Source organism: Sus scrofa, chromosome 15 (assembly GCF_000003025.6).
Source record: "Sus scrofa isolate TJ Tabasco breed Duroc chromosome 15, Sscrofa11.1, whole genome shotgun sequence".
NCBI classification, from domain to species: Eukaryota; Metazoa; Chordata; class Mammalia; order Artiodactyla; family Suidae; genus Sus; species Sus scrofa.
This window is the reverse complement of record NC_010457.5, coordinates 74926606-74942863: the sequence shown is the minus strand read 5'-3', so window position 1 is coordinate 74942863 and position 16258 is coordinate 74926606. Positions and strand designations below refer to the sequence as shown.

At 42.7% G+C, this 16258-nt stretch overlaps 1 protein-coding gene across 3 annotated transcripts in view; it reads right to left on the bottom strand.

Annotated features, from left to right (window-relative positions):
* The window catches only part of CERS6 (ceramide synthase 6), a 334471-nt gene extending 318695 nt beyond the window's left edge, over positions 1 to 15776 (bottom strand). Inside the window, exon 1 of one of the 3 annotated variants that reach the window (XM_021075470.1) lies at positions 15382 to 15776. In XM_021075470.1, the coding sequence (XP_020931129.1) occupies positions 15382 to 15551 (170 nt within the window). In that variant the 5' untranslated portion in view covers positions 15552 to 15776. The remainder of the gene's footprint in view (positions 1 to 15381) is intronic. The other 2 variants (XM_021075469.1, XM_021075471.1) reach the window with 2 other exon arrangements.

The window sequence follows — 16258 nt, the reverse complement described above, 5'->3', positions numbered from 1 at the left end:
GTGGGTAAAAACTAATAAGGAGGAAGTTTCTGTAGAGCTACTAATGTTGTTTCTAGATCTGGGTCTGATTAGTGATCATACGAATGTATTTACTTTGTTGTGATAAAACACTGAGCTGTATGTTTAAGTGTTCTTTGGTGCATGTTTCTGTATGTATGCTATACATGCAGAATAAAAAGTTTACATTAAAAAATGAAGCATTTTTCTAACAAAGCTGTATCAATGTTTGTTAACCAAGTGATGACTGCACATTTGAGCACTCAGGTTACAGCAAGTACCCATTAGGGTACTAGCTGACCTCGGGTTCCACCAAGATGGGATCTTAAGCTGAAGTCAGGGTTCTGTGCTCCCTTTAATGGTACATACATGGCAGAGAGTCACTCTTACTCTCCCTCCTTCCCTCCCTTCCTCTCTCTAGCCCTATCTCTCTCTATCTCTCATTCTCATTCTTAGTCCCTCCACAAATCTAAACACTCCTCAGGGCCAAAAAAGACTGTGTTTAGTTTCACCTGCAAAGATAAATACAATCTGTGTCAACTGCCAAAATGTATCATCATACACTATTTACTTTAGCAATTCCCATTCAGAGCAGCTTCCTGATTCTTTTAGGTTGGCTTTTAAAAATAGGGCAATGAGAAGTCTCTAGGACCTAAATGCATCCAATTCAGAAAAGCTGTTAGACAATTTCAAAGGAATAAAATTTCTTAGATTTGACCCCTCCCCAGTAAAGAATTAGATATTGGCTGGGACAACAGAATGGAGAGAAAGACTAACCAGATTAGGTTCTCCTTTTAATGCAACAATTGTATCTCATCTTCAGTTCTGCAAAAGGCATATGGAGGTTCCCAGGCTAGGGATCTAATCAAAGCTGTAGCTGCTGGCCTACACCACAGCCACAGCAATGTCAGATCTGAGTCCAATCTGTGACCTACACCACAGCTCACAGCAATGCCAGATCCTACTGCACAAGGCCAGGGATCTAACCCACAACCTCATTGTTCCTAGTCAGATTCGTTAACCACTGAGCCACGACAGGAACTCTCTATTACTTATATTTTTTAAACACACCAAAAAATTTAAGTTAGCATAATGGGAGGTCATAGCTCTTTTTAACCATCCTTCTCAGAAGATTTGGCTCAAACTCACTACTACCCTGATAAATGTGAGTAATAACAGAACAGCTGATAACCAGGGCTCAGGACCAAAAAATAAGGGGGTCAACCAACCAGGAGATTCAGTTTACCCAGGTGACCTTCAATTTGAAGCCAAGGAGGGAGAAGTAAATAGAAGATGTTGAACTACTAAGTGAAAAGGAGCCAGCAGTTATTAAAAGGAGTTCTACACCACGGCCTTAAATTGATGACTTGTTGTCCTCTACTGGATCTTCTATGGCTTCACTCCATGCCAACGTGTGGGCAGGCTGGCGGGGGTGGGCAGGAGGCAGGGCATACGTACCAACAATGGCAAGTTTTCTGCCTGCTTGGAGATGCATGACCAGAGCCTGCCTCTGAGAGAGGCAAGTTCAGAGCATTGGAATTTTTTAACACTCCCTTCATTCAACTCTAAGATATAGTTCAATGTTTATTTCAGGAGCCCAGTTCTTTCAAATAAACCACAGGTGCCTACCACTAGCAAAAGTAAGCTTTACACATTGGAAAACTCAATAAAACCATGAACAAAAAAATACATACACAGAAAAATCACTTGATTGCCTGAACACTCCGTAGAAATAAGGAGTTTGACAACTGCCACCTGGATATCTATTTTTGTTCTCTTTCCCAGTCCCTTTGCAATCCTGCAAGCAGCCATTTCAGTGTGGGTGCTTAACACACGCTGGAGGGAAAATGGGAAGAAAATAAAACCGTGCATGATCTCAATAACATAGGACAAACGTGCTCTGGAGGAACTGTCACTCCAAAAACTGGTCCTGGGGATCTGCAGAATGAGTTCTGCTCTAAGGGCCTCCAAACTACACTTAATGGGGAGCCCTTCAATCACATGTTTTTTAAAAGCCATGAAATGTGGTACATTGACCAGTGAGGCAGGCGACACATCTCAGCCACCAGGCGATGCTTCTCCCCATAACCACCCTCCCCTACCCATAGGGAGAGGCAGGGTAGCCATTTCTGTTATAGAAATACACCTGGTGGGGGTGACCAGACCAACTTGGGTTTAACAGTGCAAACCCTCAAGTGGGGTGACCAACTGTTCCAGTTTGTCCTGGGCTGAGGAGTTTCCTAGGACAACACCAGAGGAACTGGGACCAGGTGGTTATTCTACAATGGCACTGAGAGGGTCCCATAGCAGCAAGACTCTCTCAGGACCCGGATCTGGACTCCGCTGGGTGGCACAGGGCAAGTTGCTACATTTATCTCTACAGGCTTTGGTGTCCTGATATAGAACATGGGAGGTGGAGATTTCCAGCTCTGCCAGTATTTCTCAAAATGTGGTTTTCAGAACATCTGTGCCCTAAAACAGCATCTGGCAGTGGTGTTCCAGAGGTGGTGGTGGGGATTTAGTAGGAACAGTGTGCCCTGGTTTTGGGAGGGGTATTTTTTCACTCTATCAATTCTACGTTTAGAATTGGCTTCATGTGGCACTAACAAAAAGCAGACCGACTTTTAGTCAATTTTATTATTTTGCTTTAAATCTATGGGTAGGTTCCTGCATGCACCCAGGACAGACCTCTCCCATCCCCACCCTCCACTTCAGTACAACACTGGTATCTGACATGTGACAGCCCCAAATATTTTGCATTTATTTAAAAAAAATTTTATTAAGCTATAGTTGATTTACAATGTGTCAACTTCTGCTGTGCAGCAACGTGACCCAGCCATACCTACATACATTCTTCTCATATTATCTTCCATTATGTTGTATCACGAGAGACTAGATGCAGTTTCCTGTGCTATACAGTAGGAGCCCCAAATATTTTCAATGAATGGGTTTTCAATTTACTAAGTAGAAAGTCTATGGCTCTGTTAAACTATTATTGAATTAAAGTAGAGGCAGTTTTTGGTAATGTGTCATTCTACAGCATTGTGGTTTCATCTTTGCCTTACTTCCTCATTTAAAAGACAACCCACCACAAATGTCATATTTGCACTCTATCGGTGCCTTAAGAAATTAAAAGTCTTGTTAAACTTTTTACATGGTAAACTAGGTCAAGAATTATATGTTTAAGTCATGCAGAGCTGAAAAAGTGCCTCTAGTTGAAAACAGGTACAAATCCCCTCTGGGATTTGTCGGTCAGGCTAGGTTAGCCATATTCCACCATTGGAAGCTCAAATTTGGGGGTGCAGATTTTGTTTCTCTTTAGGACAAAAATACACATATTTATTATTTTCAGCTAATTTTGATGTTTGCCCCTTCAGAAATATAATCCCAAGGACAGAAGACTGAATTTCTTTCTCCTTAAGGGTAAAATTAAGACCATCCACAAAGGTTAAAATTCTACAAGAAATCAATAAATGTCAGTCTCAAGGCTTTTCTTTTTCTTTTATTAGAAAAAAAATACATTTCTGAGTTGTCTAAATAGTCACATACAGTCCCTGCAAAATGCATTACATGAGTGTAGGGTGTGTGAGGCCCAGCTCTTCACTATACTGCTAGGATTATTTTCTGCTGACTGTAACTGGAAGAAGCAATATGCTCCTTGGAGGGAAAAAAAGAGAAGAGAGACAGAAGAGGGAAAGATAAAAGAGAAAGTAAAACTCAAATGTCTACACTGGAAACCCCAGTGAAAGCAGGAATGGAGTCTGTCATACGCATTCACAACATAAAGGAAATGCCAATAAAAGGGTTTCAAAAATATCATGGTGAAGTCTCATTTCTGGAAATCAGGGTTCTAGCAAACACTCAGAAAGCAATTGTGTGTGTGTGTGTGTGTGTGTGTGTGTGTGTGTACACCTTCAATAAACCTAAAGAGAAGTAATCACCTCTACCGAAGCGTTGCCCTAAACACAATGGATCCTTTACCTCCATTAGTCTTCACAACAACCCTAGGAGTTTCAAATGGAAAGTGAGCATGAAGAGATTAAGTAATTTGTCCCTTGGTCTGTGACATAGCCAGAATTCAGTCTAGATCTTAAATCAATACAAATGGTGAATTTGATGTCTGCCATTACCAGTGGTTGAATACCCAATCCATTTTCCCTGGAGACCATGTGCAATAAAAAAAGGCTGTTCAAGGCCAGATGGGGCAGTGGGAAATAGATTGGTACACTTGCCTAAGGCATCCTTCCACTGAAAGGCAGCTGCCAGAGAAAACATCTAGTGGAAGACTACCTTGCTGGACCCTCTCTAAAGGCAAAGCCCCCTGAGAATGCTTCAGGCTCTAAGTGGTACATAGCTGCCCATCATTAGAATAAATCCCTACCATTAAAAATCGTTTTCTGCCACCAAATACAAGCAAGTCTCTGGCCTACAATCCACTCTTAACAGTTGAGAAGAAAAGGCTGAGAGAAGCATTCTCCTCCCTAAACAGGCGTCACACGGAAAAGATTGGGGCTTCAATATCTCTTTGAAACTCTAAATATTGACTCTTCAATAGACCAAGTAAATCCTCCAGTTCCAGGATCAAATATATAAGCTGTACCGCCTCTATAAGCTGCACCCTCTCCTGACCCACCCTCCTCCTCACACACAGCCAACATGTAAAATCACATTACAGAACATTATTTCTCAAGTAATACACTGGACTGTACTAGGCTATTGACTTTTTTTTTTTTTTTTTTTTTTTTTTTTTTTTGTCTTTTTGCCATTTCTTGGGCCGCTTCCGCGGCATATGGAAGTTCCCAGGCTAGAGGTCGAATCGGAGCTGTAGCCACCGGCCTACGCCAGAGCCACAGCAACGCGGGATCCGAGCTGAGTCTGCAGCCTTCACCACAGCTCACAGCAACGCTGGATCGTTAACCCACTGAGCAAGGGCAGGGACTGAACCTGCAACCTCATGGTTCCTAGTCGGATTCGTCAACCACTGAGCCACGACGGGAACTCCTATTGATTATTTTTAACACTATGTATTTTTTAAGAACCGGTTTTTGTTTAGACCTTTTTAACTATATTTTTGCAGAGAGTCTTTCAATATCACAAAGTAGGCACATTTGCCATTTTACACGCAAGGAGACCAGATGACAGAGGATATTCCCATCCCCTGGTGAGTAGCTGAGAAAGGGCAGTGTCTGGATTTAAACCCAAGTTCCACAGTCTTTCCGGTACTCCATCCATTTTCCTTTTAATTCTAGTTAGGAATATACATTTCTAATAAATCCCTATAAACACACACAACAGTAACATAATTTAACACAGTCACCCTTGAGTGCAGCGATGCACTCAAAGACATACACAGTCCCAATGACACACAATGCCCTTACATTCTCTTAATCTCCATCATGCCTAAGTGGCTGACTGCTGGGTTCTCAATATTCCTTCACTCAAGCTATTGTGTCCAAAAACTGCCACTCTGCTTAATCTATCAAGTCACTTTATTCTGCTTTGAAATGGTGATCTATTAAGACAAGATCTATAGAGCTACTCAGAGTAGCTGGTAGCTTTTACTCTGATACTTGCCAAACTGTATTCGCCCTCCACCCCACCCCGCAAGAGTTTAGGTGGTTTTATCTATCCTCCTCCCCCACTCTTAACCTGGTGCTGCTCCTCTGCTCTCTCAACTGCCCTGTGTTTTTAAAGGATCTGTAGCAAAGAGAAGCAGAAGGATGGAAGGGGGAGAGGGAGAAAGAGGGAGAGGGAAAAAAGAGAGTGAGAAAGAAAGAAAGAGAGAGGGAGGGAGGGAGAGAGGAAAGTGGAAGGAAGGATGGAGAAGAGGGAGGGAGAAAGAGAAGGAGGGAGCAAGGGAGGAGGAAAGAAGGAAGGAGGAAGGAAGGGAGGGAGGGAGCAGGGAGGGAAGAAGGGAGGGAGGGAGCTTCAGGACAGCAACAATAGCTTTGTAACACGGAAACCTCAAAGACACGATGTGACATTTATGTAGACACTGGCAAGCCACAAATAAATGTTATTCATAGGTTACTGTGTGAAAAAAAAAGGCTACCCAGTAAAGGAATGCATCCTTCCTGCAATGAAAACTATTTGCCCATCTCCAACCCCACCCCTGCCAATAACAAGCCCCACAATCCAATACAAAAGCAGGAATAGGAAGCAAGAGTGGTCCAAGAGAAGTTCATTTTGAAGGCTAGTAGCGAGGAAAAGAACATTCTCCTAAAAAAAAAAAAAAAAAAAAAAAACCCTGCCTAAAATGCTCTCATAAATGAATCATAGAAAGAAGTGTTTTGTACTAGGACCGAATATCACTATTAACTTTGAAAACTACTCTTCAATAGTATGTACCTGCCATGGCTTGCAGTCGACTGCCATAAGGTAGTATTTGAGTAAAATCATTTTCAAATGTTCAACTGTTTAAATTATTCGCTTACAAAACAAGTATAAAATTAAATTGAAAAATAAGGAGGAAGGTCAGATCTGATCCACAGCAAAAGCTTCCAGAGGAAAGATCTCTGGCCTAGGCCCCTTGTCTTACTAGAATTTTATCCCATCATCCTGGTTAGTTCTAGGGGCCCTCTGAAACTATACAATACGCTTTTCCAAAGACACTTTGCTCTCCTTTTCCATACATGCCAGTTATTAAATTGCCATATGAACAAATGGACTGAAGGATACTGTTTGGTTGAACTGTCTTACAAAAAAGGCCCTCGACCTTCCTTCCCTCCAACCTCACCTCCCACCCAGCTGATCCCAGAGAGAAGACGGGATCTCCTAGATACCAAGAGGATTATTCATTTTAAACCAAAAGAAATGAGATCAAAAGGACTATGATGTTTTATCCTAACTAGAAAACCGTCAAGCTTAGAAAATGAAACCAGGTATTTCTGGTGATGTTTTTCTTCTGTCAGTGAATTTTCTTTTGTTATTATTATTATTATTATTAGTTGTGATTTAAAAAACATGTACAATTTATCACCTGAAACATCTTTAGTGTTAAATTCAGTGGCATTAAGTACATTCACATTGTGCAACCATCGCCACCATCCATCTCCAGGACTCCTTCATCTTGCAAAACTGAAACCCTGTACCCATGATACAATAACTCCCCCTTCTCTCTCCCTCCAGCTCCTGGCAACCACCAACTTTATGCATTTGACTATTATAGGTACCTCATATAAGTGCAAACTTATGGTGTTTGTTTTGTTGTGACTGGCTTATTTCACTTAGCATAATGTCTTCAAGGTACATCCCTGTTGTTGTATCTGACAGAACCACCTTCCTTTTTAAGGCTGAATCACATTCTATTGCATGTACACACCACATTACGTTTCTACATTCACGTGTCTGACACTTGGGTTGCTTCCACATTTTAGCAATTGTGAATAATATTGCTATAAACATAATGTGTACAAATATCTCTTTGACACCTGCATTCAACTCTTTTCGGGCATATATCAGAAGTGAAACTGCTTGATTGTACAGTAATTCTATTTTTAATTTTCTGAGAAACTTCCATATTGTTTTCCACAGTGGCTATACCATTTTACATCTCCACCACCAAGGCATAGAGCTCCAATTTCTTCACATCATGAATAACACTTGTTCTTTTCTTTTCTTAATAGCAGTCATCCTAGGAGTTCCCGTCGTGGTGCAGTGGTTAACGAATCTGACTAGGAACCATGAGGTTGCGGGTTCGATCCCTGGCCTTGCTCAGTGGGTTAAGGATCCGGCATTGCTGTGAGCTGTGGTGTAGGGTCGAAGACGTGGCTCGGATCCTGCGTTGCTATGGCTCTGGCTACAGCTCCCTTTAGACCCCTAGCCTGGGAACTTCCATATGCCATGGAAGCAGCCCAAGAAAGGGCAAAAAAAAAAGCAGTCATCCTAATGAGTGTGAGGTGATAACTCACTCTGGTTTTGATTTGCATTTCCCTAATGACTGGTCTAATAAGTTGCCTTTATCCAAACATTCAGAGAAACAATATGAAGGTGTTCAGGCTCCATCTCTGAGTTTTCCTTCATAAAAACTCATTCAATCTTAATCCCACAAACTTCCTCCAACTTGCTCTCTGTCTCATCCTCCAAAATAAAGTCAGGATATTATCTACTTCATCCTCTTGAATGCATCCCTTCCAAATATGGAGAATCTGAGACGCTTCCTTCCTGATGAAAATGACTTAGGCTGTTGGGGAGAAGCAGGAGGCAGCAAGAAATAAGAGTATAAACACATGACCAGAGAAATAGACAATACAAGACCATTCTGCATTAAAATATTTTTTTAAAAATTCAAAGGCCACCATTTCCTACCCCAAAAATGGGGAAGCTCATCCCAATTGGAAAATATACATGAATTCACAGAAAATGAAATACAAGTGTTTAATGAATATTTGAAATAAGTTAACCATGAATAACATAAAACACACAGCACAACAGTAATTTTTTTTCAACCTTAAAAGCAAAACCTTCCTCAAATAACAATCTTCATGCTAGTAAGGAAATACAAATGGATATAATCTTTCTGGACAACAATTTGGCAATTTGTATCTAGGAAGGACACTAAGATGTTTGTTTATCTTGTGGACTTAGAAACGCTACTTCTAGGAAACATTCCTTAGGAAATCATCAGTAATTGAAAGATTTACAAACACAAACTGTAAACAGCCTAAATGTCCAACAATAACATAGGGACTGGTTAAATGAATTATGGTATATCCAATAGCAAAGAATAATTTACGGTTATTGAAAATGCATTTGAATAAGTTGAACTACATAGAAAATGTTCAGATTCTATCATTAAATAGCAAAAGGCTGCACATGAAATCATATATACCTACAGTACGAGCTCACGATACTTGCTTTAAAATAAGAGAGCTGCAAAATTATTAGGAGATCAAGAACCTGGTTCTAAATGCCTACCTTGTTATGTTAAGCTGAGTGAAGTTAGGTGCATTTCCTGAAGTTTTAATCCTTAGTGCCGTCTGTAAAATATTGGGGAAATTAACATCTACCTCACAGAACTTGTATGAGGACTATATAAAGTAAACCATGTGAAGTAATAAAGTCATATTAGGAAATAAAATATTAGCTGTTGTTATTTTTTAAGTAAAGTTAAAAAGTTACCCATTAAAAACAGTCCAACATAAAACAAAACAAATGGTAAACAAAACTCCATGTTACAACTTCAGATCATGTGCCCTGGATATTCAAATACCCACCTCAGTCCCCAAAAAGGCATCAAGAGAATCACCATTTTGTGTTCAACCAGGGCAGAACACAGGCATTTTGAGAAGTTGATACAAATTAGAATGGCAGGAAAAAGTGACAACGAAAGAGCTTACTGAGATCCTTTTTTTAAAAACAGGGGGTGTGGGAGAGAAGGGGCCAAAGAATAACTTTAGGCAGAAAGATTCTCAGGGCATCACTGATAAAGAAGGATACTTGTAATAAAATGGCAATCATGCTAACCTCTTATTTTTACAAAAAAAAAAAAAGAAAGAAAGAAAAAGTGGCTGCCTAAAAACATTAGGTGATACACTAGTTACTAGCAAATAAAATCTGGAAACTTCAGTATCCTGACTTAAAAGTGCTTAAGAAAGAACCGGTCAAATGAAGATGGATGGGAGAGCAAACAAACAACATAGTTTTGAGGGTCACGACTTTGTAAGAAATACATGAGCAACAGCTCTAGAAAATCTGGTTTGCCCAGTGACAGAAGAAGGAATGTAAGTGCAAGTAATAAACATTTAAAATCTTCCGTGTACAACATGGACCTAGATCCACCAAGGAAGAAGTATTACAGGGTAAAACAGGTGACAGAAGCCTGAGGTGGTGCAGTGCAGTGATCTCCCCCAATAGAGCCAGGGGACTCATCTGATGATGGAAGAAATTCACCTGAAACTCCACTTTTCTGCCATTGCCACCAGCCCTTCCCCATCACAGAAGAGAAACCACTTCTGAAATACCTTACGGACTGGAATTCAGGAGGAAAAAAAATCTCATCTTGTCTACAGAGAATTCAGATACTTTCAACAAAAAAGACAAAGTGAACTCAGGCATTTTTTTTTTTCATCATTCCTTAATGACATTAAATCATTTATGGTAATTTAAAGTTATTTCTTACCTGCCTTCCCCATCATTCTAAGGTGCTGCCCATTAAGGGTAGTGGTATGTCTTTTATCCATAAATCAACCTATTTGACACACAGCGACACTACTGCACCCTGTAAATGCAAACCCTTGTTTTGCAAGATGAGGAAGAGGTACTCAAGTTCTGCAGAGAATAGCTTCTCTCTGATTTTAGGTTGTTTTCCAACAAAACATCCATTGTAACCCAATTTTTCTATCCCGGTTGGAAATTATAGGAATCAGCCTGTTTGTGTCTGAGCCAAACTCTTGCTTCTTACACCCAGTCTGGCAAAGCAGGTATCGGTAGTTTTAACCTGAATCACATCATCATTTAACAAGTGAAACAGGTATATTTAACGAGTTAAATATCTAGAATGACTGCATGAGAAAAACCATGTTTGTATGCAAGTTGTTCTCAAGGACTCTGTCTTGGCCATTCCAGCTGCTATAAAAAAAAAAAAAAAAAACGCCACAATCCAGGTGGTTTATAAGTAACAGAAATTTCTCTCTCATAGTTCTGGAGACTGGGAAGTCCATGAACAGGGTGCCAGCAGATCTGGTGTCTGGTAAAGTCAATCTTCCTGTCTCACAGCCATCTTTTTACTATGCCCTCATGTGAGGGAAGGGGTAGGGAGCTCTCTGGGGCCTTTTTTTTATAAAGGCACTAACCCCATGCACAAAGTCTCCACCCTCATAACCTGGTCACCTCCCAAAGTCCCCACCTCTTTATGCATCACCTTGGCTGTCAGGAGTGCATCTAATGGATTTTGAGGGGACCTAAACATTTTTTAGTCCACTGTACACTCCACTCTTCTAAAAGAGATCTGATATCACTCTCTTCATCACAGGTACATCAAAGGAACATCCTTCAGTAGGAAATTCACCTTACATCCCACTTTTCCCCGGCAGTTATTCACTCACACCCCTCTCCCTTCTAACCATCAGGAGGAATACGTTCTCACTCATTTTCTCTCTCTTCTCTCCTCAATGGTCTCATCCAAGGCTGCTGACAAGGCAAAGACATTAAGTAAACTCATAAGAAAAACTGACCCGCTGGCCGAACATTCCCCCTGACACAATCGAGACACTATTGTTCCTTGAGCAGCTGGAGGCAGTAGGTCACTATTTGGCTGAATGAGCCAGGCAAAACTGGTGTCTCCAGAAAAATGACAGTAGTCACGTAGCTTGGCACTTGGAGAGCCTACCTGACAGGTATGAGCTGCTCACTTTTACCCAGCCACCACAAGAGGAGCCAGGTCTAGTTTGGGGTCCATCTACACAGAGGTCTGAGTTGGAGTTCCCATTGTAGCTCAGTGGGTTAAGAACACAACTAATATCCATGAGGATGGAGGTTCTATACCTGGCCTCACTCAGTGGGTTAGGGATCCAGCACTGTCATGGGCTACGGTGTTGGTCACAGACGGGGCTCAGAACCTGTGTTGCTGTGGCTGTGGCAGCTATGATTTGAACCCTAGCCTGGGAATTTCCATATGCCTCAGGTGTGGCCCTAAAAAGCAAAAAATCAAAAACAAACAAACAAACAAAAAACCCCAACAAACCCCACAAGGAACAAAACCATTGGCTAGAATACACATATTTAAAAAAAAGCTCTTTATTCTTCAATGACTTATTCCTACCTGCAAAAAAAAAGAAAGAAAGAAAGAAAAGAAAAAAAACAAATTAGCCTGCTTCAAAGTTTCATGAGATAACAATTAGAAGGCTTCAAATATATAGGATTCCTGCAGGAACCAGATAATTGGGAAGGTGCAAGCAACCGTAAGATGACAAAGGCTACTTGCTCCACTGTACAGATGAGAAAATAAGGCAGAGAGAAATTAGCTGGCTGCTCCACTGTGAGGTAAGTTTGACGAGAACTCGAATATTCTGATGCTCAATCAGTACTTTCTGTATCTCTCTCCTAAACCCGCAAGGAAGAAAATGCTCTGTTACCTTTTATAACAGTAACTCAAAAAAATTTTATTCCCAAAGAGAAATTCAGCAGAACTTTAATCCCACATTTATGAATACCATAGCAACACACATTTTTAAATGAACTTAGAAGACGCATTTATTATAATTCCAGAGAATGGCTTACTGAGCCTAAGCAAGCATTAAATCAAGAAAATTCAAAGAGATGACAATGCTGCATTATTAAATAATACGCGTTCCTTGTCAATAAGCCAGCAACATAATATAACATGCACTACAATTTTCATTCTAGGAGAAACCACTGTGATTTTTTTAAAAAAACATATTTTATTCAATCAGGTCATATCAATGGTGGCCCTTCTGGTCCCTAGTCTAAGTTAAGTGTGGTATAAAGGCTATGCTAGAAAGCACTAAGCTTTGGGCTATTCATAGACTCAGCCAGAAGTCACTGAATTTAGGCTGCTCCGTTTTTAAACAACCATGCTGGACTTTCATATTGTTGTCCATATGGTACTATAACATGGCACTGTTCTGGACACCAGTGCCTTCACTGCCAACATCCCAACAGTAGGGGTGACAAAAAAAGACAGAAGTGCTTAAATGAGCAAAGCCCAAGTCAGTCAATTCTTTAGTATTTCTCTTTACAGAAATAAATACAGAAGACTGAGGAGAAGGAATTCAAATTCACAATTTTAGCCTCAGCGAGGACATTAAAGACCCCCCATTTAATAGAAACCAAGGTCTTGGATAATCAGGTATTTCATAGCTATGCTCTCAGCTTTAAAATAAATGACAACAGAATAGAATCCTGAGGGAATTATTTCTATTACAAAAACATTTCATTTTACAAAGAGATTCACAACCAGTTTCTTTAAATCATGTTACACATTACAGAATACTGCAAAAGAAAAAGATTTATGCACAACGTGTTAGGAGGGTAACAAAAGTGAGTTGTACCAGTGCCAACAATATCAGTTGGTTCAGTTACACTGATTTAGGTCCTTGATGGATGCTCAGATGAAGGAGGCTAGAAGTTGGAGGCCAAAATGTGTCATTTAGGTTTGAGAAGAGGAGAGTCATGCAGAACTTGTAATTCTGGATACACATAGTATATCTATACCCTTGGATTTTCAGAGAATCGAAAAGAGTCCAAATGGTTAAAGACAGAGTTATCTCTACTGTTAAGAAGAAATAAAGTAGAGCCCCCTCCCCTTTCAAAAGTCAGTAGCATCCTGTGCAATATGGGCCATACTGGACTATTATGCTGAACATTAGTCATAAACCTTCACTTTCCATACAGGCCATTAAATCACTTCTACTTGGATCAATGGCCTGAAAGTAGCAGACCAACTCTCTACATATCAATAAGAGGACATTTGCTGTGACAGTTGAAGGCAGCTGACCCCTTTGTGTAAATTCTAAGTCAAGTCATGGGACTGTGTAAGAGAAGAAAAAGATGTTCAGAAACAGGAAAAACGAACTTCCAGTTTTCGACTATGACATTAGTGTTTGGTTTGTTTTGTTTTAAAGCAGAGAAAGTCAAAGCACAAAGCTATCTCCATTCTCTAACAAATTTGCTTTTGACAACCAAATGAACAACCTGGAATCAGCTTTCTGCATACAGGTCAACAGCTGACATGCTTTCGTTTTCCAAAACATAAGACTACACATTTCCTTCAAATGCATTAGCTAGCTAAAAGTGAGCCCAACCAGAATTATTAGCCAGAACTGATCAGGTGTCAATTAGCAACTGTGTATGGAGCCCCTACTATGTGTCACCACAGAGCAACCCACTGCTCCTGAGAGGCTCTTTCTGGAGAGATTGCAAGGTTAGATATGAGCTCCTATTTTCTGTAAGTAAACATTTGCTCTACAAGCAACTCTAATCCTGCGAATACACCCACTTTCTCAGAGTCTCAAGCACCGGATAAGATCAATGATGTACCTGTTCTAGATTCCAATCATTTTAAAATAGGTCTTTAAATCTGTTCCTTTGTGCATGACAATCTCTGCATGTGAACAGCTTAGTTCTCATGCAACATTGCCCATTGAAAAATACACCTTCCTTAAACAAAAGATACTTTCTGTTCCCCTGAAGCATTGTCTGTTGCCATTTCCAGCAACAAATGACACAAAAGACAAATTCTGCCATCCTCAATAGTGGTTTGGGACAAACAGAAACACTCAAAAAAAGAGAGCAAAAGCTTAAGAAACAAAACCAAGGTGAGTTGGGGGCAGGGGAGGCGAGGTGAAGTGGAAGTGAGAAGTGGAGTCTATATTCTGTGATCTGATAAATTCACCCTCCGCTGATGAATGGGGAACAGGGGAGGGGAGAGAAAGGGAACGGAAGGTTTTCAGCTGAGAAAAAGAAGTAAGTGCTGCTGTCCGGGTTTTGTTTCAACAGCACCAGCAGAGTGCACAGCAGGCAAAATCTAGTTCAGTGACTAAGACTGATTCAATGAGAGTAACACAACTTTGTTTATGACACAATGGAGCTAGCTAACCAAATCCAGGAATTATACAAACAAAAATATGAAAATTCTTTAAAATTGTTTAGGTGTGTTCTGGTACCAAGTGGTTATTCGCAGGAAACACCCATCAGTTTAATATCACCATTTTGCAGTCTGTGCACCCGTCCTGTCATAGTCCTGTCATAGCCTCTTTTAAAGAAATCGCTAATGGCCCACCCATAGTGTCGGAAACCTACGAACTACTGTCACCTATCTCGCAGCACTCTACTCCTGATATTCAGAAACCAAATAGCGGCCAGAAGCTAAGGAGTCCCCGGTGAATTCATCCGATGCCCAGTCCAGCGTGCGAGGCTCCTCTGCCCTCGGGGCCGCGCGGCCGTACCGTTCCCGGCTGTCAGGTGGTGGCGACAGGGCTCGGCGGGGAAGCCCTGCCTGGCAGAGCGGCGTGCCGGCGCGGTGGAGAGACACAAGCCCCGCGGTGTGCGGCGCGGCGCGCACCGGCCGTGGCTCACCTTTGTTCGCCTGCCCTCGCCGCGAGAAGGGAGCGCCGGCAGAGGAGGAGTGCGGGGGGTGATTCCCAATGCTCCGCAGACCCTCCCCGGCCCCCCGGAGGAAATCCGAGGTTAAGCCAGACTCTCTCTGGCTTCCAGAACCGCTGACAGGCTGAGGGGTCAGTAACCCCTTTCCGAACACAAAGGTTGGGAGGAGTGAGCGCGAGCGCTGGGGGCGCGGGTGCGTGCGCCACAGAGCACCCGAGTGTGCGTGTGCGCGCGAGGGTGTGCACGCGAGGGTGTGTGTTTGTGTGTGTGTGTGTGTGTTTATGTGGGGGGGGAAGGGAGGAGCGCTCCAGCCCGTCTTACCTCTCGAAGATAAGTCGTACCATGAAGATGCAGAAGGCCAAGGGGAAGGCGAGATACAGGTCCTCAGCCTGAGGGAAGGTGGCTTCCTCCGTGTTCTTCAGGTCTGCCCAGGTGACATTGTGCGGGAGCCAAAACCTCTCGTTCCAGAACCAGGCTAAGATCCCTGCCATCTTGCTTTGTCCACTCCCGTCCGGGGCTCCCGCGGCCCGCCGAGCTCTCTGCCGCGCAAGGCGCCCAGGGATGCGCGTGCGGCTGACCCGAGACTCTGCCGCCGCCGCCGCCTCCTCCGCGGCCGCTGCTCTCGAAGGCTCGCGGCGAGCCCCGGTTTTCTCCTCCCTCCGGCCGCGTTGGGGAAAGAAGCCGCCTCGCCCGTCACATGGCAGCTCGGGCCGCTGGCCCTGATTGGCTGGCCGTCGCGTCAAGCAGCTAGGCACACGCGGTCGGCTCGCCCACGCCCGGAGGGCAGGGCGCCGCCGCTGCGCCCAGGGCACAGGGGCACCACTCCCGGGAGTGCCGCCCGGGCCCCCGCTCACAGTGCTTAGGGCAGCGACCGCGGGAATCCGTGTGGGCCCTCAGGCTTGCTCGCACATGCTCAGAACGCCTGCTCCTGCTCACAGGAGTTTCAGGGGTCTCGGTCCGCTTACCTTGAGTCTGCGGGCGGTGGGGAGGCAGGTAAGGGGCCGGGGCAGATCTTCAGAACCACTCCTGTTCTGAAAGACAACATCAAAAGGAGAAGTAGGGGGCTCAAAGAGCAAAAGGAGGAAGAAATAGCAGGGAAAGAGTCATCCACTCCAGCGCTTGGATGAGGGGGGAATTAAGGAACTGGGCAGGATGGTTTGGCAAGAGCCTTCTGCCGTTACCCTTTTCCTCATCTCTG